The 27550-nt window shown below is 37.4% G+C and overlaps 1 protein-coding gene across 1 annotated transcript; it reads right to left on the reverse strand.

Moving 5' to 3' along the window:
* Positions 1–824: 824 nt before the first annotated feature.
* Positions 825–27497, reverse strand: LOC122134263 (attractin-like). The gene is made up of 4 exons (XM_042736614.1): positions 27489–27497; positions 11095–11202; positions 2864–2978; positions 825–2742 (listed from the first exon to the last, which is right to left on the reverse strand). Exons 2-4 carry the CDS (start codon positions 11185–11187, stop codon positions 2618–2620), a joined length of 333 nt encoding a protein of 110 aa, XP_042592548.1. The 5' UTR covers positions 11188–11202; positions 27489–27497; the 3' UTR covers positions 825–2617.
* Between the last annotated feature and the right edge of the window lie 53 nt (positions 27498–27550).

Genomic DNA, 27550 nt, shown 5'->3' on the forward strand with positions numbered 1-27550 from the left:
GTACTCACAGCATGCGGTTAACCAGTCCAAACGATTACTTTCTGGGTCCTGTAATTTTAAGGAAGGTTTTTTTTTTTTTTTTGGAAATTGAAAAACCATGCAGTAACAGATGCCAGCAAAATGTGGGGCAGCTAAACATCTCATTCATAATAATTAAACTTGAAACATTTTCAGTACAATAAAATATTAATTCAACAGAAAATTGTCCAAATTATGATTTTAATCACTGCATACAGTCGAGAAGGTCAAGACCTCTGAGACTCCACAGGCCCCAATAACCATTTTACGGAGGGCATTTGTGAAAAGAATATTCACCCTCTCTGTTTCTGGATTCCTGCCAAGGTGCTTGATAAAATGCAAATACACAGCTAATGGTGAGAATTTCCATTCAATTATGAAGCCGTAAAGTATCTGTAATATATCTGAGCAGGGAGACTTTGAAAGCTCCCTCATAATCCCATTCGGAAAATCTCTGAAGAGGCACTGGATAAACGCTCACGCCGAGCTGAGGAAGTTGTCACGATATTGTTTATCCACATCCGCCTGCTGATAATAAGGAGATAACAAATGCATTTCATCTGTGCTGTTGTGAGAGACAAGCTTAAATGCTTACAACAGCACACTATGCAATGAAGATAAAACAATGTACATTCGATGCCGTACTGTACAGTGCCGTTTCCCCTTGTGCTACATAAATAACTCAATAGATTAAAAAAACGCCATAGGCAGCTCGTTATCTCATTAAATAAACGATGGGTGATAAGCTAACCAAGAACACTGCAATTTCTCTCAACATTAGAACAACAGATTTACAGGCACTCATCTTCATTTTACCATTTAATTATAGACAAAATGTTCTATGTCATTCTTTATGTACACATATAATTACAAGGTCAGTTTAATTTTTTTTTCTTAAAGTAGGCAACTAGTTTAAAGTTTGTTCATGACATTCGCCATCTTACATACAAAAGAAGCTGCAATGCAGTCACATTTCAAAAGCTTGGGATACTCCACCCGCCAAGTGCAGTAAGTCGCTTAACATAGACGGCATTCACATTACTGTCCATCACTACTGTATGTACAAAAAACTTGAGTGCAATGCTGCTACATTATACATATTAACAAACTACAGACTCCGTATCTACAGTATCACTGTATACAGATGGTGCGGTCGGTGTGTGAGGAGTCCTGTTTGAGGCTTACAGAGAAAAGCAATGTTAGAGTTAGCTTCCATTTGAAGGAAGAGAGACCAGCTCCTTTCATTAGAACACTTTGTGTGTACGTGTGAGTGCGCTTTCCCTTTTGGACCCTAACAGATCGAAAGAAAAAAAAGAAAAAAGAAACATAAAATGGTCTCTCTGTGACATTCTAGCTTACATTTGCACCTTAAGGGTGTAACAGGACATGAATTTTCCACTGAGATCACGGACAGGTTAGTAACATCTTGTTTGGGCTCTCAATACTAGATGTTTGGTTTTGGTCTAGTGACTTGTGTCCCTTTATTCATGGCACTCTAAATGCACCGAGAACTGGCAAGCAGGTCATCTGTGCCGTCTCGATACAGCCGCGCGCCAGGATAATGAAAGAAGTAATGACTGCGCCGCTACACGCACTTACACCGGTTTAGATTTCATAATGTCACATTTGCTCTATCTCTGACCTTTCCTTTGCACTAGGCAGTGCACTCCATATCCTGGAGAATACCCCCGGTATCCAACGCAGGTCCAGGTTTGTGCATTTGTGTATGCAGATAATACTTCGCCAGCCCAAAATGACATCTGACATTTCGAGAAACCCAAACAAGGTCCTTGTTCGCTCTAATTCCACCCTGCTGCCTGCCTGCAGTCGCCTTTTATTTCTGCCTTCCTTGAAATGTGCCTGAGAAATGGGCTGAGATTTCAGATAAGAGAGAAGTGAGAGGAAGTAAATGATAGAAGCAGAAGCAGCACTATCATTATGGCAAACATAAACACTGACGTCTCAGATCTCTACATGAACATGTGAAAGGAGGTAATTCAAAAGAGGATGGAAGGATGTGAAAAAGCTAAGATCCTCTTATTGGGACAAACATGAAATGCTTGGGAAAGACGTCACAGAAGTAAAACGCTTGCAAACATACCAGTTAGCTGTGTCTTATTCCTGCACATCAAATCAGAGACGTGTTTAATAATTAAGAAATAAAAGCAATTTTTGGCGACTACTGCCATGATTAAAGAGACATCGACGTAGTATATGCCTCTAAAAGACATCCTGTACTATATGCATGTGTGTGTGTGTGTGTTTGTGTTAGAGCCATGCAGCCAAGGAAGTCTCAAAAAGAAAATTTTGTTTGTGTGTGTGTGTTGCCTTCATCAGAGATGCAGCAGTGCAAGGATTCTTCCTCCTGATTGTAAAATTGGAATAAAATAACTGAAATAAGTTAAATATTATAAAGTGGCCCAGGATAAGTCCTATCAGTCAGGGTCACATAAAAGTTAATTTCCTGTAGTGTTCTTTCAGCTTGGGCCAGGAGAGATTCAGTTTCTCCAATCAGAGTCCGCTTGGCTTGGCTAAAACCACGCAACCCAGCCATAAGCGTCCTGGCAGGGGTCCGAGGTCAGAGGACGAGGGGTAAATGTCAGATGCAGGTGGCGGGCTGTGCTAATGGCTGCTGCTTGCGACTACGCAACCCTCCCGACTTCTCCTTATATCCCAGACACATCTGCTGAGAGACGTCCACTAATGCACTCGCTACTGCCAGACCTGAGAAGAGAGGAAGACAAAGAGGTGTTTCTGAGCGTCAGTATAATAGCCTTGGCGGCAGAGAGTGTAAAAATGTTCAGCACTCAGTGTGGGGGCCAAATGCATTGGCTCGTCGACCCACCTGACTGTCCTGGAGGAGGAATACCTCCGGGGCCTCTGGGTAATCTCACAAAGATGGAGAGCACTGCTGCCTTATTCCCAAAACAGGGCTCCAAAGCTATGGGCTTAGGCACAGACTGTGAGGGAAAAAAAGACAAATGGTTACAAAAAAAAAAAGAAAAAAAAAAAAAAAGACAAATGGTTACAAAAAAAAAATAATATGCTTCATTTTTTTTCATTTAATAAAAAAAGTTATATTCTATTCTATTCTATTCTATTCTATCACAAAATGAGTGAATTTTAAATAAAAAATGTATACTTCCATTCAAAAGTTTGGTCTTGGCAAGATTCTGATACTTTTGAGTCTTTTTTGCTCATTTAGATTTATTTGATTATAAATACAGTAAAAACAGTAATATTGTGAAAAAAAATAAAATTTCAAATAAATGTTTTCTACTTTAATTTTTTTTTAAATTTTATTTTTTTGGGTTGTTGAAGAGGAGTTTTTTGAGCATCATTACCCCAGTCTTCAGTGTCATATGTTCCTTCAGAAAAAGTGCTAATATGCTGATTTGCTGCTTATGAAACAGATGTGCTGCTTAATATTTTTGTGAAAACCTTTCTTTGATGAATAGAAAGTTTGATATACTAGCATTTATTTGAAATCTTTTCAACAATATAAATTTTTACTTTTGATAAACTGAATGCATTCTTTTTTTTTAAAAAATTGTTAATTTCTGTTTAAAAAAAGCATAATTTGAGAACGATCAAAAGAGCATCTTGAGTTTCATTATAAGCAAGAACATCTGACGTCTGTTCAAATAAGTGCTCAAGATCTATGTACTTATTTGATTTTTGACCAAGAAATGCAGCAGTACCACATATATTTACATATATACATATACATATATACATATATACATATACATATATACATATATATATATATATATATATATACATATATATATATATATATATATTATATATATATATATATATATATATATAATATATTATATATATATATATTGTATTTTTTTTTTTTTCTTATTCTTTTAAAATCTTAAAAAGGAATTCCAGACTAAACTGAAAAAAAAAAATTAAGATTTCATTGTGGACCCCACTGTACATATAAATGACATTATTAAAACACATGGACAGTTCTGACTCTGAATTTTACTTGTTCAGTCAAATTTCAAAACCACTCTAAAACAGCTGATATATGCACACCTGTGACACTAATATTATAATACTGTATTATAATTTTAGCCCATTAACCTCTTCAAGGGATAGTTCACCCAAAAATTTAAATTCTATAATTAATTACTCACCCTCATGTCGTTCCTAATTTGTTTGACCTTTCTTTTATGTTCTTTGTTCATATTATTATATTTTTGTTGATATATTTTTGATGAAATTTGAGAGCTCTCTGACCCTCCCATAGACAGCAGGGTACCACCACGATTAAGGCACAGAAACGTAGTAAGGACATCAGTAAAATGGTCCATGTGACATCTGAACATAAACAACGCATGCACGCGGTGCTGCTGACACAGAACACACATGCGTCGAGATATTCTCCAAAATGGTGCCAGGGTGATGCGGGGGAGGGAGGCGTTTTTAAATAAATTTGTTTTTTTTGTTTTCTTTGTGCACGTGAAAAGTATTTTTTTTGATTGTTTATTAATTTCGGTTTATCCTCTGATGTCACATGGACTTTTTTTTTTTAAAACAATCTCCATACTATGTTTTTGTGCCTTGACCGTGGTAGTACCCTTGCTGTCTATGGAGGGTTCAGAAAGCTCTCGGATTTCATCAAAAATATCTTAATTTGTGTTCCCAAAATGAATGAAGGTCTTACTGGTTTGGAACGACATGGGGGTGAGTAATTTATGACATTTTTGGGTGAACTATCCCTTTAACAGTGGCAAAACACCATACTTGAAAACAGGGGGGGGGGGGGGGGGGGAAAACTTCATTTCATTTCATTTCATTTTTCTTTTTATTGTTTTTTTCCACACAAATGTGGAAATTTGCCTTCGGCTGTTCTCATAAAACACAATCAAACCAACAACACAAAAAACAACAAGAACAACAAGACTAACACACAGACATCCTTCAGGCAAAAATGCAGTACAGCAGTAGCAATTACGTTACAATACATCAACGGGAACGTGTTGTTCAACGTCCCCGAATTGCATTAGGGATAAAAGAATTTTAAAGATATTAGCCGATTTGCCCTAGGTACTCTGTAACGTCTGGCAGACGGGAAGGAGTTCAAACTCCCTATTGAGTGGATGAGTGGGATCGTTTGTTGTTTTTAAAAGCCTTTTTTCCTGAGACTTCCTCGTACATGGGAACTTAATTGTTTCTGATTTGTCCCTATGATTTTTGAAGCGAGGTTTACTATTCTCTGCAGCTTACTTGCTCCCCTTTTTACGTTTAAAAATTACCATAACCCATCGCCATGTTAAAAGTTAGAATACTCCTCTATCAGAATCTTATAAGACTATTTCCATAATGTTGCTTGCTCACTCTCAAAGAGTTGAGCGTTGCGCAGTAGATGGAGACGTTGGTTCCAAGTTTTAAAAAATGTAGTCTAAATGTTTTCACTGAAATTTAGATGAATCAATTTATGTACCGTAGGTATTTGAACTTTTCTACTACACTCTACAATTTGTCCCCTAATTTATACGGGGGACTGCACAGGGTCCTTTTTTCATAAAAGACAAGTTCCTTTGTTTTTTGTTACAATTTTATCTCTAAGAACTTTCATCGCAACAAGCACCATGTTCTGGAGAGATGACACCTGGCTCTATATACTTCCTCATCCAACTATGTCCCCCTCTTTAATAAAGCAACCAGGGCCATATCATCTGCCAGTACTTGAACCAACGAAAATTTTCCAGTATCTAATTGGAATTCGTTTGTATAAATGGAGAAGAGTAATGGAGATAGAATAGTCCCTTGCGCGGGCGCCAGGATTAAGTACAAGGATGTCAGGACCGAGTATTATTAACCAGAACCTGTTTGAGGGCGATCAGAGAGGAGTCCCTTACAAGGTGGGATACTACCACCATTTACTCCTATATCGATAAGCCTCTGCAGCAAGGTGTGAATCTGCATGCTGTTAAAGGCAGATGTAAAATCGATAAAACAGGGCCCTAGCAAAGTGAGAGGGGGCTTGAAGGCGTGCTTTGCCACTGGTTTGTGAAACATACTGACAGTTGCCCCCCCACGGTCGTCGTCGGTTCCCCTCATAATTTTGTTAAGCAAAACTGGAGATAATCAAAGCTGTTAGAAACTGATGCTGTAATATGTTTGATTATAACTCTCTCAAAACATGTTTCCTAAGATGGAAGTAAGGGCGAATGGGCCTGAAATCTTCTAATTCAGTGGAATGGCTCCAGGTTTTTCGGAATAGGCACAATATAGGACATTTTCCATAATTTAGGCCTTGTTAAGGAATTAAAGCAAGTACTGGAATAACTCCAGCACACAATACCTTTTAGTCATGAACATTTTCATTTTAAAACTCTCCCTCTCAGGCCATCTGGCCCCCGGGGCTGAGTTAGGCTTTATACTGGACAGGCTGGCATAATATCATGTTCATTCAAGTGTAATAGGGACATATCCCGAAATGGACCTACACACCCTATCACGTTCAGACACTAAAATCATTTTTGTCAAAAAACGACTGAAAAAGACAATTTAGATCATTTGCAAAAGATGGAGAGGAGTTGACAGGGGGGTGTTACGGTTTTTCTTAGTTTCCCGACCCATCATCACATTTAACCTTCCCATGCTTTCTATGGCATATTTCCTGAAGAAATACTGACATTCAACTTTATCCTTATATTCTATTTTGCTTTACTCAGTTTCGATCTTAGTTCGCTTCTTTTTTTCTTGAGTAACTCAATATTACCATTTTTAAAAGCATGTTTTTTCTCACGAATACATTCCTTAAGATCACTAGACATCCATAAATTGTTATTAGGAAATATTCTAACAATTTTAGTTCGAGTGATTTTACTTTCATTAAACAACAAATAGGATGTAAAAGTGTCAATTAGTTCATGGGTGTGTCACATGAGTTAAGAAATAACCAGAGTCAGTAGTCTCCAGCTCACATTTTCATCTCCTCCATACAGTCCTCAGTACAGATCTTAATTTCCTTAATCACAGTCTTTTCCCGTCTCAGCTTAGTCCTGTAGCTTGGAAGTAGGTGGACGACATTATGGTCAGATTTCCCCAAGGCAGGCCTGCAGATGGATTTATACGCGTCTAGTATGTTGCCATAGCACTTATCTAGGGTACGTGCCAGGCGGGTGGGACAGTCCACATATTGATGTAAAGTGGGTAGATGATCAGACAGGTCACAGGAATTAAAGTCCCCGAGTAACAGGACGCGGGTTGACTGACTGCAACGGGACAGGGCGGTGTTGTAGCTCTCTGCTATCCTGGCTGCAGCTCCCACAAAATCCGGCCCAGGTACATAGGCCAATATGATCGTGATCTGTCCAAACTCCCTCGGAGATAAAAGGGGCGAAATGAGGACAACCAAAGATTCGTAGTCATGTGTGCACACACGTTCCCGGACGGTGTACTGAGTAGCCCCAGCGTGTGTCCATATAGACACACAAACCACCACCAATAGATTTCCGAGACGAATTAATGTCTCTATCAGCCCGAATAAGTGTATAACCCGGCAAGTTGGGGTCTGACGTCTCCTCTTTCAACCAGCTTTCCGAGTTGCGGATACTTAACCAGCAGCTCCAGACCAGAGTCCTCCAGTCTGATTGTGTATCTGAGTGACAACAGCTGGTCCCGCGTATAGGTAAGGATTCCGGCATTTCCATATAAACTCCATACTTCGGCGATTAAACCACTGAGAAGGCACACAGCCAGCTAAAGTAACATGCCAACGCTGAACTTCATTTTGCCACAAAGAAAATGCAGGCTCAATCACTTAAAACAACAAAAAATCACAGGACACGAGACAGACAGGTGAGACACTGGGTCAGCAGCAGAGCCGCGCCCCCATCAATCCCAAACTTAAATTTATAATGTTTCCCAATTACCCTTTAAATGTATTACTATGACATATATTGTACCAGTGTACTGGATTGACTGCTACATTCCAAGGTACTGTGCTTCAAAGAATACCACGGTACATGCACAGAAACCATTGTAATTTTTTTGTAAGTATTTTTAATGGATGTGTGGAGCAGGGCTGAAAGCACCTGACCTTCTGTTTTTGAACACATGCACAAATCATATTCCAGCTTTGACCCATTTCACACTCTCATTTTGCCCTTAGTCCCAAGCCTTACATAAACCCTTTTATACACACACAGTTGTTCTTTTTACTTAACTGCTGAGTTTCCCCAGCGTGTGTTGTGTGTATGCGTGATATTAGCACATATGCATCAAAAAGACTGTTCAATGACTGAGTGTTTGCATGCTTACTGTGGCTCTCCAAGCCCTCATTCACACATTCTCCCCACTGTACCGCACACTTGCATATTCATCCCTCCTTCTCTTCATACATTCTTTTCTTTAAGCCACTTCTTATCCTACCGAGGCCAGTTCACCCCCTCACTCCTCTCTATCTCTCTCCTCCTCGCACTTTCCCACTGTCAATTCAGAGCAGGGGGGACGGCATTTATCTTTCACGCCATACACACCTACTCCTCCAGCACACAAAAAGAAGAAACTCCTAGTAAAATTCAATTACAGTTTCTGAGAGCATCGGCATTGCTGTACGTATGCATTTATATATTTATATATATATGCGTTCGTTACGTTTCAGCTCAGGCGATTATCTGAGGCAACCAGACTGAGCAAGCAGAAGACAGGTTCTGTATAATTAACTTTTATAATTAAAGAAAACGAGAGTGACGGTGAGTGAGTGAGTGAGAGAGAAAGCAGATGTATATTCCATGTGTCAGAGGCCACAAACTACAGCACTGAATGCTCTGATGTCCACTGAGCTCCTGTGTGCACTGCTCTTTGTTTAGTTGTGTTTACTTCAGTTTCACACCCTCTGGGTCCTTCTATGAGATGTGAGAGAAATAACTGCATTTATAGCATTTTGCTATCAAGGATGGCTGGATTGTAATTACTTTTAAACCTTGATCTTGAGCATAGGACATTGATGGAGCAGGAGTGAGAACATAGGAAAGGGGTAAATCTAAATTGGATCTTCACTCTAGGGCTGTCATTACAGTGTTAGGACAACAAACAAAACAAAAGAGTAACTACAAACCAACAATTCCTGAAACCAAATATAGCTGTAATACTATGTAATGTAGTTATTTGTTGCAAATCTCATAGAGGGGTCAAGAAGTCTAACTAAAGTAAACAGAATTAAACAAAGCTGTCAAATCTAGACAAAGTGTGATGGTTTTAAAGTTGCGGAGTACTGTTAAGTTCTGTTCTGAAACCCAGTGAGCTGCCTAACAAGACAATTCTTGAGGCACATTCCAAAAAATCTATACTGCCTTATAATATACCTCATTTTGGCCAAGTTGTCAGGTAGTTTCACATGTATCTTCCAAAGACACAATCCTAGAATTCATTTTGGAGAGCTTTGTGCTTTGACGGAAATATATTTTATTTACCACTTTCAAAATCGATATAATTATTTCATTTATAATGTTGGGTAAAACCTAGATTTTCCAATTAATCGCAGTCTTTATTTCAACTATCTAGACATCAATTCTTAAAATACCATGATTGATCTTTTACTCAATTCCTATTTTCAGTGGGTGCATGAAAATGTAGCCTCCATGGAAAACTAACTCCGTCAACTGCATAGTTTGGGCCCTGTTGTTAATATTTAACGTAAATATTTTCATAATGTACCAAGAAAGTTCCCCATATCGGTGCATTCTGCACTACTTTTCAGCACAGTATTCCCCCACTGCTGAATCTTCATCGGAAAAAGAAAAATTATATTTTACCCAAGTTGTGAATGTAAGTTTGAAATCTGTACTGAATGTGATGTAATACAAGGACCATGTACCATCAAATAATAGAAAGAAACCTCTTTCTATTGCGGATTGTATGCAAAAACAAACATACAACGCAACTAATTTCATCTAAACCTGTCGTGTGCTGTATTTATCCAATGGTAGTTGACTGGTAGAGTTGAATGGTAGAGTGCACTGTTTCCATTGATATCAATGGATGAGCAGGGTGTTTGACAGACTGTAAACTCTAGTGTGTAGGTGCCCCAATCACTGTCACTTAAATGAACGATCTGTTTCTCTCACACATGCAAAAAGAGAACAAATAGAGTCTCACATACCGTGAAGAATTGGCGTGCTACATGCAAATGATATTCTTTTTGAGTTAGTTTGAAATTATTCAACCCTCAAGACTAATCAGAAAGCACTGCCGGCTGGTTACTTCAGTAGTGGGTGAGAAAAACATGCAGGTGGCAATTCAAATGAATGTATCTTTATAAAGGGCTGTCATAGTCTGAATAAAATAAGATTTCAAATCTTTTATATTTTCATATACAGTATATCTGTCGAGTCTGATGAGTACACCAAGAAATCCACTAGCCAATGGCAGTTCTATTGCCAAGGGGTGCATAGAGGGTTGTGGTGTGAAATGAGAAGCACAATAACCCAGGATTCAGTTTACCTGAGATTTAGAATGACTCCGGGTTAACGATTTCAATTGTGAAAAGCCCTTCTGAAATACTTCCCTGTATATTTCACAGCATTAGCAGAGACAGAATTTTAAAGCAAAGCAAACTGGACAACCTAACTAATAACTGATGTGCATTTAATGAAATCGATGACTATTGCTGTGAATATTTGTGTGCTATTGTATTTCTTTTTGTGTTTATTCGAGCACCGAATCATTAGTTTGGCAACATGAATCGGAAACAAAGTGGGAAATCTGTATTTTTGTGCTTATTTTGGCATTGAATTCTAAGATTAGCAACATACGCTAACGAGAAACAAATCAAAAGAATCAAGTTTCTTGTGTGCGTCATATTAAGAGAGCACGAGTGACCAGTCCTAAAAGAGTTGCAGCTTATGTATAGTTTCAAATGACTTTTTATTCGGTTGCTGTTTTAGAAGGCAGTTGCTTATGTAGACAGCGACACAGCTCACTAGGTTTTGGAACAGACCAAGTGACTCAGCTCATAGTTCGTTCCCACATTAGCATATGCAGTAACTGTACTCCCTCTTAAAGCCACTCTGATGTCACCACATGAAAGGTCCCGCTAACCTTCACATTTCCACCAATCAGGTCTGGCGGCTCCTCATCAGTCTCCAAGGCGACGTTGATGGTGGCGAATGGTCGGCTGGCCATCTGCTGCATTTCTCGCAGGAGTTGCTGAGAAAGAGAAGAGGAAAATTATCCAAGTGTTACATTCACACACAAACATGCATACGGCTCTGTGTGCCATTTAAGCTGAGATCAATATAAAGGTGCCGGTTGAAACGGCCCAGCTTGAATGAGATGCAGGCTGAATGTAAAAGAGAGAAGACCAGATTGAAACAAGCTTGTGAGCACATAAAAACATAAAAAGGACCATCTAAGAGGAAGTCAAACAAGAGGAACTGAATATCTGCAGAGGCTTTTAACTGTCAGAGTCTGAGAGCGAGCGCACAAAGAACAGATCAAACACCTGTTAAGCATAACTGATGCCACTCTTTGCTTTTATCTCAGGAAAATAAGGATACAAACACATAAATTGGCACAAATCTTCCAATAAAGAAGGAAAAAATGAAAAGATTATATGCAGGTATGGAACATCTGATAAGTGTCAATATTAAAATTTCAAGAGCTGTGCTCAAGAGTTCTTTTTATTTGGAGATATCCCTTCAAATGTCTGTCAACAGTATGGGAGGAAAAATAAATAAATGTAAATACTAGTGTTCACTTAAGAAACATAGGAAACAGAAGCAAGTCATTTTTTTCTTTTTGTTTTCTTCTTTTCAGTGAATGTAAACTTTTGGGTACACATGGCAGACCAAACTTATATCTGCATCATCAATGTGAGCACCATAGCTCCTGAAATCACAGTAATATTCTCTAAACGTACCTCAGTGTTGTTACTGTTCACTAAAACTTAAAAATATATATTAATTGAAATAAAGCAGAAATAAAATCTAAGTATTGGATGAAAAAAATAACATTTGTTCCATGTGCTATTTCCCAGCTCAATTCAAATAGGAAAAGGTAAATTTTTAGGTTATTGTAAGTTTTTATATTTATTAATATTTAATGTATTATGGTCTTTTATATTTGTTTGTTTTATATGTGCTTGTTCTCCACCGTTGTAAAACAAATTGCACCTCAAGGGGGACAATAAATGGTAAAGTAAAATAATGAAAAGTAAAATAGTTGCTTCCTTAGCAACTAACTGAAATAAAATACGTTGAAGTACTAATTTTACTGGGGGGAAAAAGCAGAATAAAAAAAAAATATCCACCCACCCATCCATCTACAAATTGTAAATATAGTTTTAAACATCATTTTTTCTTATGTTCATTTAGTGAAAATAAAAGTGCAGAAAACATGATTTTAAAACTACATTTACACTAGATAAAGTTCCCACATTAAACATTCTGAAGTTTTGAACATCTCAAATGTCCCCATGGGATTGTCTTTTGGTTTCTGATGTTAATAATGATGAAGACGGTAATCTGAATCAGTACAAGTGTGTGAGAGACCGAGAATACAGATAGAGAGAGCGATAAGAGCAAAACAAGCTTCTTCACAGCAAACCACTCAATTAGAAACCCCCACCGTCTGACTGCCATCCCTCTCTGCAGGAGCCACAAGTCATTTAATCTGTGTGTGTGTGTGTGTGTGTGTGTGTGTGTGTTGTGTATCTTTCCGTCCATGTTTGAATGCTCAGCTCAATACACAACAGAAAATCATATAAAGACAGAGAGTGAAAGGAAGAGAGAGAGTGAAAGGAAGAGAGAGAGAGAGAGAGAGAGAGAGAGAGAGAGAGAGAGAGAGAGAGAGAGAGAGAGAGAGAGAGAGAGAGAGAGAGAGAGAGAGAGAGAGAGATCAAGAGCTCCAGGGAGCACAGCAACTGACACACATACCCACACGGTCCCATTGCAGCACATCAAAGTGCATATTTACTGATGTGTGCCTTAAACTACCGTCAGGAATATAAGGCTTATCCAAAGAGACGGAGCAGAGGGGTAAAGATAGATATGGACAGGGGAGAGAACAGAGAGATCTTTCAATCAACCTTCAAGAGAGAAGCAGTGCTGAATCAGATGGTAAGGTGTAGCCATGCTGAATACTGATCTGAGACAGCCTGTGCGCTGAAACACAAGGACACTCTGATATCAATCCCCACTGCGTTTCTCCCAGCTGGTCTGGGTTGGTGGTTTTAGAGGGGTTTTGGTCACTTGAAAACCAGCTAGACCAGCTTTTTCAGCAGTGTAGCCTTGAATTGTCCTAAAATTTGTTCTACGTACCACTGGCTTTGTACAGGCAGGCAGCAAAAATCAGATTTTTTTTGGTGTATCTGACTCAAACTTGTGGTCTGAACATCTAAAGATTAACTGATCTAAACTTGGGCTTCAATAACTAATCAATAAAATCAACAATAATTGCTAATGAAAATAATAAATCTTTACGATTCTGAGTGGATCTCGAGTTCCTTGTAAATAGTTGTAGGTTTTAAAATGTGATATAAAGAATAAAAATCAATCAATAAAACAATTTGCCATTTACACCACTTTACATTAGTAAATAATGCATATGGACAAAAAAACATCTGAAATACAGTGGTTGATTTTGTTTACTTTATTATGGTGGGCAAGTTTGAGAAAGTATTATTTATATTCATCACACTTTATTTTAAGGTCCAATTCTCGCTATTAACAAACCATTAACTATAACTTTTGCCACAGTAAACTCCTAATTTGCTGCTTATTAATAATTGGTAAGGTAGTTGTTTAGGATTTGGGTAGGGTTAGGGATATAGAATATGCTCATGCAGAATAAGTGCTTTATACAGTAAGTACTAAAAAAAAAAACTGCTAATATGTTAATAATAGGCATGCTAATAAGCAATTAGTTATAGTGAGAACTGGTCTCTATACTAAAGTGTTACCTTATATTTGACCCTTTTTTGTACAATGTATAGCACAGCCTACTTTCTTTAGTATACACACACATTGGACAGGTTGTAAAAACTTTTTTTTTTAAAATAAAATACTGAAAAGTGTAAATAAAATTTGACAAAAAAAAAAAAAACATTAAATTATTATCAAAATAATAGTTATTTGCAGTCCTAATCTAAATCACATCCATATGTGATTTGAAAAACTCTGACACTTATGATGTCTGATGCGCCTCATGCCTTCAGCACTGCGGTGAAATCTACAAGTTTTCTACCCTCTGATGAAACGACAGCTCTTCTCATCTCTTTTGGCATAGTACAGACACTAGTGTCATTAATATGGCAACCGTGAAGTTAGAACAAATATTCACCACACTGTTTGAACAAAAGGATCTGATTTCATCACTCGTAAAATGACAGTGGGGACAGTCAGTCCTAAAGATTGGACTTGGAATTTGAAGCACTGTGAACAAAGCCATAGACCGATGGTTGGTTGTCAAGCACACACACACACACACACAAAAAAAGAATTTGCCTGTGAGACTGCCTGCAAAATAATGGCATTGCATGTCTGATACATCTAATTGTCTCAGCAACAGGGCGGGAAAATGCAAGGCTACAAGTGGGAGGAACATGACAGAACAGGAGGGAGCCACCCAACCAACCAACCAGAGATAAACCTGGGCCACTGTGAGAGATTAATGCAGGAATATAATCCCCAAAATGAGCCGTAATCCAACTACCTAATTATGCCCACAAGGCCCTGAGACTACAGATTAGTGGAATTAATATCATTGCCTTGCAGCAGACAGAAAGAGAGAATGCACAGAGTGCAAAGAGTCATGTGTATTTAGCCATAACTCACATATGATTCAGAGATTCACAACTAAAAAAAGCCATTTGAAAATCCGTGGTCTGTCTGTCCCCATTTCAGGGATTTTATACCTTTTGACCAATGAATCCCAAAGAATATTCCAGGAAAAATCCTTTTATAGAAGTTACACTCCCGCAAAGAGCAAGTAGTCTAGTCAATGAAATATTTTAGAGAGATAGAAAAATGTATAATCACTCAAGATTTCCATGACCTTTGTATGACTTCTTTCAATTAATTTCTTTGACTTGTCCAGCCCTAGAAATGACTATTTTAAAATTCTCTGACATCCCAGTTTTTGGTGACCACGTGAAGCCTGATATTTGTATGCATGTCCGTGACTGATGGATGAATACAGTATTTATTTTTTTTTTGTCTTTATTGAATGTTTATTTAAAAATATTGTTTTTAAAATTTTGATCTCCCTTGAATGTCAAATCACAATGACAATGCGAGAATATGTGAGCATTTCATTTCCAAAAATGAACACAGGAAAACCTTTGAGGGCAATGAGTATTCAGTATTCAAGAAAGTGCCTACAAATACTCATTTCAAACTGCTAACCAAGCAAATAGTACCATATTTGTTGCATGGTTTCATTTGGTTCAAAATGTAATTTTCAAATTCAAACTCACTGTACACTTAAGATGCAGCGACATCTGTAAAATTTTGATGAAAACTTGCAGACAAAAAACCGAGTAGTTTTCAACAAATATGCGTGACCAACAGAACATAAGTGAAATCTCATGCACGGGACCTTTTCTGCCCTCACTTGTAAGTCCCAATTGTGCAGATTTCCATTTAAATGACTGAATTTTGCCTGCAACATCTAGAAAGATGAAAGTATTACAGCATGGACTATGTAAAATCAAGACAAAAGGTGGCAAAAATGTCCAAAATAACCTCATAATAATTGTCCATCTTGTTTCGTGCTACCACGGAAGGGGGGATTTGCCACACAGCACTGGTTAGTATTTACTATTTTTGAAACAAGTCAACAGTTCTATAAAGTCTGGCAAGATAAACCCATGCTCATTTGTTGCATCAAAGCAAAACGAATTTGTGCTCTGAGGGATATTGGAGAGATAAGATAAGGGAATATGAGAAAGCCTTGCATGCACCGTAATGACTAGAATGTTCTCGTTAACCATGCCATTTCTGTGCAACGGATGTGGGCCGGAGCACTCTGAAGGAGGCAGGCATGCCCACGTTGCTTGTCTTCTTAAATCAGTCTGAAGCTGCAGCCGGTTCTTGATGGCCATGAGTGGATAAGGAAAGCTTGTGCCAATGAGTCCCGCTGGTATTTTCGGAACTGTTCTGCTGTAATAACCCGTTGCCTTCACGGTGGCACAGGGATCAGTAAAGACTGGATCCATTACAGAGAAATATTTTGATGCCAGAGCAGCACCATTCCTAGGTATCCAATTCTCTACTGCAACAGATTGTTAAAATTAGTTCACTCGGACCATATGCTGAAATCAGTGTTTTTAGTGTCGAGTCATCTATTACACATAGTGGGTGGGAGAGTGTGTGTTCCTCTGTTGTCTCTCTGTGTGTGTGTGAAACACAAATGTCTATTTTTTACTCAACTACAACTGTTTGAGATTACGTGTGGGAGAAAAAAAAGCAAAGACCGTATTACTGCAGAGGGAATCTGACCTCCAATTGAGAGGCGTTAAGGCGCTGAAGAACTTGGCTACTACAACAGTCCAAACGCACAAACACATTTATTTATTTCTTTATTTATTTATTTCAGGTTTATTTAACAGGGACAATGCACACTAATACATAATTAAATGTACAGTGTGCCAGAATTAGCCCAAAGGCTATTTTACATCTGCTGTCCCTGGACAGATCTTAAGATGTCACACCTAAAAAAAAAAAAAAAAAAAAAAAAAAAAAATTAAACAAAGATTAAAATATTACATACATGTTAGAGCCAGCCAACCTCATCGGCATAGCACAAGAAACACAAACAAACAAACAGACAGGACAGAGAAGACAGGATAGTAGCAAGATTTCATGTCAAATATAATGTTGACAGACCTGATTACCTGTTAGCCACTTCTTTAAGTTAATTTAAAAAGAAGCGTACGTTTTAAAATTCCTAATGTGAATTGAAATAAGGTTCCATTCACGAACAGCCCTGACTGAAAAAGCTGTTTGACCAAGTGCACTCTTCCTAAACGGAACAATGCAGTCACCTCTGGCTGCACTCCTTGTAGATCTGCAAGCATTTGGCGCTGTTCTCACAAACTGGCACAATACAGGAGGAGCCAGTCCATGCAAAATTTTGTACACAAGACAGAGATCTGCATATATAATCAAGTTTTCGAAATTCAATAGACTATATTTTTTTAAAACATGACAATGATGATAATATATGGATTTCCTATCAAGTACTTTAATAGTTTTCTTATATAGGGAGAGTAGTGGTTTGAGAGAAGTTTTTCTAACTTGTGACCAGGTTGTCAAACAATAGGTTATATGTGATAAAATCATTGAGTGCATAAACATCAAAGCGGCCCTTTTTGACATGCAGCTGCGGACATATATAAAATTTGCCAGGTTGTACTTAATACGATTACAAACCTTCTTAATGTGTAATTTAAAAGTAAGATTGTTATCTATATATACTATATATGTATTTAAAATCTGAGACGACTTGTAGTCTCTTCCCTGCTACGACTACATCAGGTTCTACACAGCGGCTATTAGATTTACTAAAAAACATACATACAGTTTTAGATACATTCAGTTGAAGGCAGTTGTGATCTAACCATTCTGTAATCTTTTGCATTGAGTTTGATAGCAGATCAGCAGCTTGTGCTGCACTGTTAGCATGTACAAAGATTACTGTGTCATCTGCATACATTTGGATGTTGGCATTAGGACAAACATTTGGCAAGTCATTTACATACAAAGAAAATAAAAGTGGACCCAAAATAGAGCCCTGTGGGACACCTGCAGACAAGGCAATAACATCTGATTGATGATTCCTAACTCTAACAAACTGTGTCCTATGTTTTAAATAAGATTCTACCCATTTAAAAGTTTGTAATTTAGATAAAAGAACTCTATGATTAATGGTGTCAAAAGCTTTTTTTAAATCTAGAAAAACAGCACCAACAACCCCTCCAACTGTGACTTGACTTTTGCAATTCAGGACTGGGTGAGGTTCTCTACACCCGCATCCCTTCATCAAACAGAAGGGGGAGGCTGATGCAAGCGTTTACACTCAATCCTCTGAAGGAATAGAGAGTGAAGAGCAAAAGGAGAGAGACTGTGAAGGAATGAAGGCTAGAGAGAGGGAGATTGAGGGAGAGGTGGAGACCAACTGAGTGTGCTGACTGAGTGAAAATGTGGCAAAGAACGGATGAGGCCCTTCTTTAGCTCTCTCTTTTCAAAGCAATCACTATCCTAATCACTCAAGCTCTTCCTCTGCGAGGTTATTATTGGCAAATAAAACTATTACCAAGACAAAAAAAAAACTGCACTGAAAAATTAAGCAAGAATATGAGCTCGTGAAAAAAACAAAAACAAAAAAAAGTAACTGAAACTATAAATGTGCACCACAAAATCTGTATTTTCAGTCAATTATTCACAACATCATTGTACTTTCTGGCCCCAGAACATAGGGAAATCTTTGGACCTCACAGAATTCCCAATTGTGTGGATTCCTATTCAAATGAGTGTGAATTCACCCCAAAAAAAATAAAAAAATAAAAAAGGATATGTGACCACACAGTTTATAGAGTGTACATGGATATAGGTCTATGGATTAGCATATTGAAAAAAAAAAATAAAAAAATTTTTTATTTCAAATCCAAAGATTAGTTTTTCTCCAGGGCAGACCATTTAACATGAGATCTGAGCGGATCCAATTCATGCTGCTGAACCATAAATTACCCTTTGAAATATTTTGTATATGATACAGTTCAATATGTCATCATAAGCAAAAGAGAAAATATATGGTGCAGAGCATTATTAGGGTTGGGCGATATGACCAAAATATTATATCATGATACGAGTAATTTTATTTCACGGTAACAATATAGTTGTTTTTTTGCTTTATTAAACATCTTTTTTGATGATTTTTGACACAGCATATTAGACTGCTGTCACTTTAAGAGCTGCCCGGAGACAATATACTGTTACACGTGAGTTCTTTCTAAATATATACTTGCAAAAATAGCCATTTTGACATACAAATGTATGTATTTAACCGTTCAAGACAGCAAAAATAACATCGTTCAATACTCCTGCGCTCTATGAGCAACGTCTTCACATGCGCGTGCCTCTCTGAAGCACTCTGAAAGTCTCTCAGAATGTGCACACATATAGCGAATTGAGTTCTCTTTCACTGCTCATTGCATTTCAATGGATAAATATGTTTTTAAGCCGCAATGCTCAAAAAAAAAAAAAAAACGCGTGCAAATGATAGGTCTTTGTGACCACATAGCACAGCAACGTTGTGTCAGCATGTAACCGCCATAGAGATAATAGTTCAAAATCTCTACCGGTTGACAAATTGCTACTGGCTAATTGTGTCTACAGGTATATCCCCCCTAAATTAAATCTGCCGTTTTCAACTAAAACTGAAAACAAAACAAAAATGAAGACAACAAATAATGAAACAAATTAATCACGCAGAATATTTCCCCTCTGTAAATAATCTGAATTAGCAGGTTATCACTTCTAATACTGTCTGTCGTAATCATGGGCTATTTAATCATACAACCCTGAGTCACAAAATTCCTAATTATAAACATATAGTCATATTCACTTTGTTCATGCTCTCAAAAAGAGACGGAACAAAATACAGGATGACTGTTCAAGTACGATAGGGGCTGTTTGCCCCAGAGGAGCTCTGATCATGTAATGCTTCTCTTAATCATCTCACACAGGCGAAACGTGAAATATGTCAAGACAAATAAAACACTAGCATAGAGGTGAACAGTCTGAGAAGCGTTTCTACTCGACAGAACTGACTGCAATGACAGTTCAATCTTGCGCTGGTGAGAAAAGTGCATCCCAACCCAAACCACAGCTAAATAAAACTACAGAGAACACCCAAAGGACATTGCTTTGCAGAGAAGAGAGGTCTTGAGATGGGAGATGAGGCTTTGTACATGACAGCACAATGAAACTAAGCGACTTCACTGTTTGAAAGGCCCTACCATACATTATGAAAAAGATAAAGACATCTCTCCAAGCGCCAGAGACCCCTTGCTGCAAAACAAGCAGTTTTCATGCTGGAACTACAGTTTCCTGCTCAAACCCTTTCGTTGTGAGGGACAGGAAGACTTCTTCAACATTACAGAACACAAAGTCAACAAGGTGTTTTGAAGAAATAAGACATCAGAAGGGCTAGTTGGACCCAACCTGGCATCTCCTGCAACAGTGCAACCCTACGTTTACTAACTGTCCCAGGATTTGTGGAGATTTCCACTATTCTGACATTCCTCTGTTACTCTGAAAAAGCAAGAAATATCCTGCCAAAATCTCAAAAACTTTGCCATCTCAGCTAAAATCAATCAGTCTCGTCTAGCTACAGATGGTCAAGGATTTGACTTCCACGGTCCAAAAAAAACCCACACACAAAGAATCTTTCCAAAAGAATTCGGAACAAAATTACAATGAGAGAATAACTGATATTGCATCTGCTATTATAAAGACCAGATGCAGATCATCATTACGACAACAGAGAGGACCATTAACCATCACATGCCATCCATGAATGACATCTGTCTCCAGGACAAGCAGGAAGGGTTGATCACTAACCCCTTCCACACTAAAACTTCTCCCAGATCTCCCTTAATGAGAAACAGTTAGTTTAATCAAGACAAACTACCTAAAATGTAACTACCTAAATCTCTCAAAGGTCATGGCATAGTTTTTATTACATTTTCCCTCGGTCTACTAATATGGTGGTAGCTTTTTGCACCTAAAAGTGCAAATTTAGTAAATAGTACATATTTTAGCTTTTTGCTTTCCACTCTCTCTCTCTCTCACAGACCCTTAGAATTAAAACGGGCCATTGTTTGCTGTTGTCTATTTAATATTTTCTATGACTATGTAAACACTCTATCCCACAAAACTTTGCTCCACTCATTTGAGCTGACTACAATATACTTTTAAATTGCAGCATCCTTCAATAACAGACTGTTTGAAAAGTATGCGTTTCATTGTGACAGGTTCACAAAACAATTTGCAGGGAAATGTTAAGATCACACTGAAAGGATCAGGGACTTTGCTAAAAATAAATATCAGCTGCTTGTTTCTCTGGTACTCTTTAGAAGGATATGCAGATACGCACAGAGATGAACAGCACAAGATTTTACTCTTTGCATCAGTTCTTCTAGTGCTTAGGAATAATAGTATCTAACCTTATATACTTTGTTGACATGTACACGTGTCAGATACGGATCCAAAAAGACAAGTGTAGTGGGGGAAGAGTTTTAATCTTTTGAAAGTTACAGCAGGTTTTCATAATAAAATGGCTATAAAGTCAGATAATAAGACCTAAGAATTGATTTATCATGATATAACCCTTAAAACAACAAAAATGACTAACAAAACTATATATAGCTATTTAAAAAAAAAAAATAAAATAAAAAAAAAACACTGTTGGTAACAAGTATTTGTTTCTCAGTGTAAAAGAGACACATAAACACGAGACCAGCTCAGACGACCTCATTATAGCACACACACATGGACAGGGAATATCGACAGCTATTCTCACTACGGCTAATTCACAAGCCACTCTCTGTCAGTTTAATTCACAGCCTCATCAATAAAGGTGCGAGAGCTTGTGTGTGTGTGTGTGTGTGTGTGTGTGTGTGTGTGTGTGTGTGTGTGTGTGTGTGTGTGTGTGAGGACCAGTGACGATGACTGAAGAGGAGCTCGTGCTCATCACAAATCTTGAATCTTGTTACCTTTGTGTGTGAGAAAAATAGTGTGTTCAGTGTTCAGAAGAGAGTAAAGTTAATTTAATTGGGTCATAAATAATAAATATTAACTAATAACAAAGGCAGATATCAACATGCTCTATGCGCACAAACACATAAATCAAAAATATTCTCCAAGTGTGCAACATGGATTCACAACTGAAAACGTAGGAGCATGCAGTCTTATTTTAAAATGTGACTAAATAGAAATTTCATTGGGATGCTTTTGTAATATTCTTTGAATGACGCACATTCACAAGATTAAAGAAAATAATCAGCAGTCTGGTAGCATCAGCTCATCTCAGCTGAGTGGCCCTCATTTGCATATCTAACAATTACAGAGGATAGTCCCTGAAAAACTGATAACCCGCATCTTTGATTTTTGGGTCACAATATGTTCTCTGCCTGCGAGGCTTGTGATATTTATCACTAGTAGATTTACCTGGAAACTCTTTCAGAGCACCTCCGGAGGAATTCTGTGTAATTACTTGCACGCGCACACACACCACACAGAGCGCTTTGAGAAAAGGTCACTTCTGATTTGCAATTATAGTTTCGACATCTGAGCAACCCTCAGATGCTTTTTCAAATCTTCAAACAGGACAGTGGTGTTCAAAGGCAGGACATGTACATATATGCAGCTTTATCATTCACAATCATATTTAATATAAATTAAAATTCTAAAAAAAAAAAGATGAAAAAATACATGAAGAAAGTATAGACTAAATATAAAAGACTAAAAATATGAAAAAGCAACAACATTCAAATTCTTGCTAATACAGATGAATCATTAAATGGTAGATCTCAAAATTTGATATTGTTTAAATGTCTACACACACATTCACACTCACCGGCCTCTTTATTAGGTACACCTGTTCAATTGCTTGGTAACACAAATTGCTAATCAGCCAATCACATGGCAGCAACTTGATGCATTTAGGCATCTAGATGTGGTGAAGACGACCTGCTGAAGTTCAAACCGAGCATCAGAATGGGGAAGAAAGGGGATTTAAGTGACTTTGAATGTGGAATGGTTGTTTGTGCCAGCCGGGCTGGTCTGAGTATTTCAAGAACTGCTGATCTACTGGGTTTTTTCACGGACAACCATCTCTAGGGTTTACAGAGAATGCTCCGAAAAAGAGAAAATATCCAGTGAACGGCAGTTATGTGGATGAAAATGCCTTGTTGATGTCAGAGGTCAGAGGAGAATGGGCAGACTGGTTAGAGATGATAGAAGGGCAACAGTATCTCAAATGGCCAGTTGTTACAACCAAGGTATGCAGAATATCATCTCTGAACGCACAACGTTCAAGTCGAACCCTGAAGCAGATGGGCTACAGCAGCAGAAGACCACACCGGTTGATGCTCCTGTCAGCTAAGAACAGGAAACGGAGGCTACAATTCGCACAGGCTCACCTAAATTGGACAATAGAAGACTGGAAAACCGTTGCCTGGTCTGATGAGTCTCAATTTCTGCTGCAACATTTAGATGGTAGGGTCAGAATTTGGAGTAAGAACATGAAAGCATGGATCCATCCTGCCTTGTCTCAATAGTTCAGGCTGGTGGTGGTGGTGTAATGGTGTGGGGGATATTTTCTTGACACACTTTGGGCCCCTTTTTTGTACCAATTGAGCATCGTTTAAACACTACAGCCTACCTGAGTATTGTTGCTGACCATGTCCATCCCTTTATGACTACAGTGTACTCATCTTCTGATGGCTACTTCCAGCAGGATAATGCAACATGTCACAAAGCTCAAATCATCTCAGACTGGTTTCTTGAACATGACAATGAGTTCACTTTACTCAAAAGGCCTCCACAGTCACCAGATCTCAATCCAATTGAGCAGCTCTAGGATGTGGTGGAACAGGAGATTCACATCATGGATGTGAAGCCAACAAATCTGCAGCAACTGTGTGATGCTATCATGTCAATATGGACCAAAATCTCTGAGGAATGTTTCCAACACCTTGTTGAATCTATATCATGAAGAATTAAGGCAGGTCTGAAGGCAAAAGGGGGTCCAACCCGGTACTAGCAAGATGTACCTAATAAAGTGGCCAGTGAGTGTGTATATACTGTATATATATATAAAATGTGTATGTGTGTATGTATGCATGCATGTATGTATGTCTGTATATAGTAGTCAACATTTGAAGTGGACCAAAAATGTTTATCAAAGTTGTCCTAAGACAAGAACGCTTTTTGGTTTTAGGTTTTATTTGATTTAGTTTTTTTATATAGTTGTATTGTGGTAAGCAAAAAAAAAGGTCCTCTTGAATATGCATGTATTGTATTGTATTGTATATATATATATATATATATATATATATATATATATAAAAAAATACAATACATGCATATTCAAGATCAGGAGGTCTGATCCTTGGTCTGGAGGTCTGGTACTTGTTAAGAACACGACTTGATGTGTTATGATTCTACCAACAATTCTCCATCAGGTGCAAGTATAAGAAAAAAAAAGAAAGGAAACTTAACTGGCCCCAAATTAGCTCGCTATGTCTGGTTGCAATGGAGATGATTAGTAAAAAAATAATGCAGAAGAGTCAGAAGAGTGCAAAACTTCAATGTTTAAGACTGAGATAGGAAGTGATGTACAGTACATGTACATATATGAATGCGTGTTGGATTGCTGCATGAAAGAGGAAAAAGTATTACCACATTTTAATGGATGAGAGCACTTTACTAAGCCAGCTGGTGAAGAGGGTCATTTAAAGGACACTCACATTAGCCCTTATAAACACCCCTGCTTGGTTTAAATTAGCCCCTTGAAACCTTTCTAAACCAAACCTCTTCAGTCTCTGTTGGGGCCGTAAAATCACGGTTCATATTCCAGCACAATTTCTTCTTTTTAACAAATCGGTTCGCAATGTAATAAAACAATTAATTAAAATTTCTTCAGTCTCTGTTGGGGCCGTAAAATCACGGTTCATAAGTTTTACTACTAATGACTGACTTTTTAACAAATCGGTTCGCAATGTAATAAAACAATTAATTAATGCTATCAGAAATACCAAATAACAGGTCAAGATTTGCCCATTTGGAGATTATGGATTGCTAATCAACAGGGTCTGGATTCACTAGCTGTGCATAAATTACCTAGAGTAGTTGAGATGTAAAGGAGCACTAACTTGCACACTATTACATTTTTTTGCATTGCACCATTAAACTTAGTAGAAAAGTATTTACAGAAAGCCTCTGACTAAAGGTAACAGTTGAATAGAAAAGCAGATTCAATGAAATGCATCAATAAGCTGAAGTTTTACCTAAAACTCGTCAATGCTTGGACATATTTGATTGTATTTGGAAAAGTTACTTTTAGTAGCTCTTCAACACAAATCTAAACAACACACACCTGTATGCATAAAATAAAATCAATCAAAATAAATGTTATTTCTCTTTTGTATCAGTATTAATTTACTGCTCCTTATTTATTTTTGAAGTAAAGTTTTTAAATGTTACTCACATAATTGCATCATTTCCTGATTAAGTATACACTGCAAAAACCAAAGAGTTAAAGGGGTGGTTGACTGTTTTTTTTCTAGGCTTGAATGTGTTTATGGTTTGCAATCTAACATGTGTTCATGCCTCATTTTTGTAAAAAAATTGCATTATTGTTCACATAATTTACCTTTATTCCACTCCGATCTGTCCCTACTCTGAAAGACGCCTTGATTATTTCCTGTTTTTATGAAGCCCCTCCCTCAGAAATACGCGATGGGCTGAGATTGGTCAGCTGGCTCAGTGTGTTGTGATTCGCTAAACCGTAAATTGGTCAGCTGGCTCAGTGTGTTGTGATTCGCTAAACCGTAAATGTGGATACTATTGTAAACAATGACGTCTTCTACACAGAGAATATTAATGAAGAGGATCATGCAGAACCTGTGCAAGCATGGCTCTTAATGGTATGTTTGTTTGTTGTTGTCTCGGATACTGTACTTTTAGACACACTGTTGATTGTAAATGCTACTGCTTCTGTTAGCTTTTAATTTATACGGTTTTATTCTGATTAAACTTTAATACAGCAAAGCAACCGTACGTGCGTCCATGTATAACACTTCTCATTGCTATGTGAATATAAGTGTATAAATGGAACAGTTTGTTGGAGCTGATCTGACGATCTGAATGAGAGAGACAGAGAGAGAGAGCGAGAGAGAGAGATGCAGAGCAGGGTGACAAGAGGAACAGTATTAAGAGCCGCTGCTTTAGAACATTGGTTTTGAAGCTTGTGAATCCATTAGAATCGTTAGAAGACAGAATCGCGATTCATATATGAACAGATTTTTACGTGCACCCCTAGTTTTCTCTTCCTCTACTCTAAAGCGGCACAGCATGGCCTCGCCCCCTTTGTTGTGTGTTCCTGGGGGTGGGGTTTATCTGGGTTTGTGACGTAACGGACCTGGGAAGAAGCTCATTGCAGTCCCTTACCAGCCGTTTTTGTAGGCATAAAACTGCCAGAATTTTGAAAGACTATATCTACATTTGCATTGAACTTTCAGCATTGCAACTTAGCAGATATTGTTTATGCTCAAACAGCAACATTACACACTAACTAACGTTAAAAAAGTGAAATCGCAATCAACCACCCTTTTAAGAAACCAATTGCTTTAAATCAAGAGAATACTTCTTAATACTAATCTTTAATTCCACTTAAATACTTTGTGTAGCTGAAACTTAACTAAATTGCATAAAACCATTAAAATGCTCACAAGATATCATGGTAACACTTTACTTAAAGCCTTTATGCAAAATGCATTATAAAGGGTTATTAAAGGGTTTAATGCATTATTATTAGTGCTGTCAAATGATTAATCGTGATTAAACATCCAAAATAAAGGTTTTTGTTTACATAATATATGTATGTGTGCTGTGTATATTTATTATGTATATATAAATACACACACGTGCATGTATATAGTTCAGAAGAATGTTATATTTATATATTAAATCTATATTTTCTTTAAATATAAATAATAGAATATAAATATAGACATGTAAATATTTTCAATATATATACTGTAATGTTGTGTGTATTTATAACAAATACTTGTCGGAAATAATTATAAATATACACAGAAAGTGTAACACACATATGTGTGTATAATGCAAACAAAAACTTATTTGGATGCGATATAATATCGTTTGACAGCACTAATTATTATTATTCATAATGTGCATTCATAACACATATATCATATATATGTATATCTTGTGTAATAATGTGTATATATATATATATAATATATATATTATATATAATGCTTGTATATACTTTTTGTTAAAGTGTAACACAGGTGTGTATATACATATACCCATATTATACCCATATACATATATACTACGATTAAGTATACACTGCAAAAACCAAAGAGTTAAAGGGGTGGTTGACTGTTTTTTTATATATACACACACACAATGAATTAAAGGTGAATTGTGTTGTATCCTTAATGCATTAAAACTCCTTTTATAATGCATGATAGATAAAGGCTTTAAGTAAAGAATGCATTAAAGGTGAATTAAAAGGCATCCTTAATGCATTAAAACTCCTTTTATAATGCATGAGGCGCTTTAATAAAATATAAAGATATATTGCGTCAACCTCTAGTGGAATGTCCAAAAAAAGCCTGAAATGAAATTTTTCTAAACCACGGTTTAACAAGTGAAATGCTACACCCGCACTGAAACCTCTCTGCGCCGTCAACGCCCAGCAGCCTCTATTTTTATCTTCCATACGACTGCTGCCACAA

This window comes from Cyprinus carpio, chromosome B13 (assembly GCF_018340385.1).
Source record: "Cyprinus carpio isolate SPL01 chromosome B13, ASM1834038v1, whole genome shotgun sequence".
NCBI lineage: Eukaryota > Metazoa > Chordata > Actinopteri > Cypriniformes > Cyprinidae > Cyprinus > Cyprinus carpio.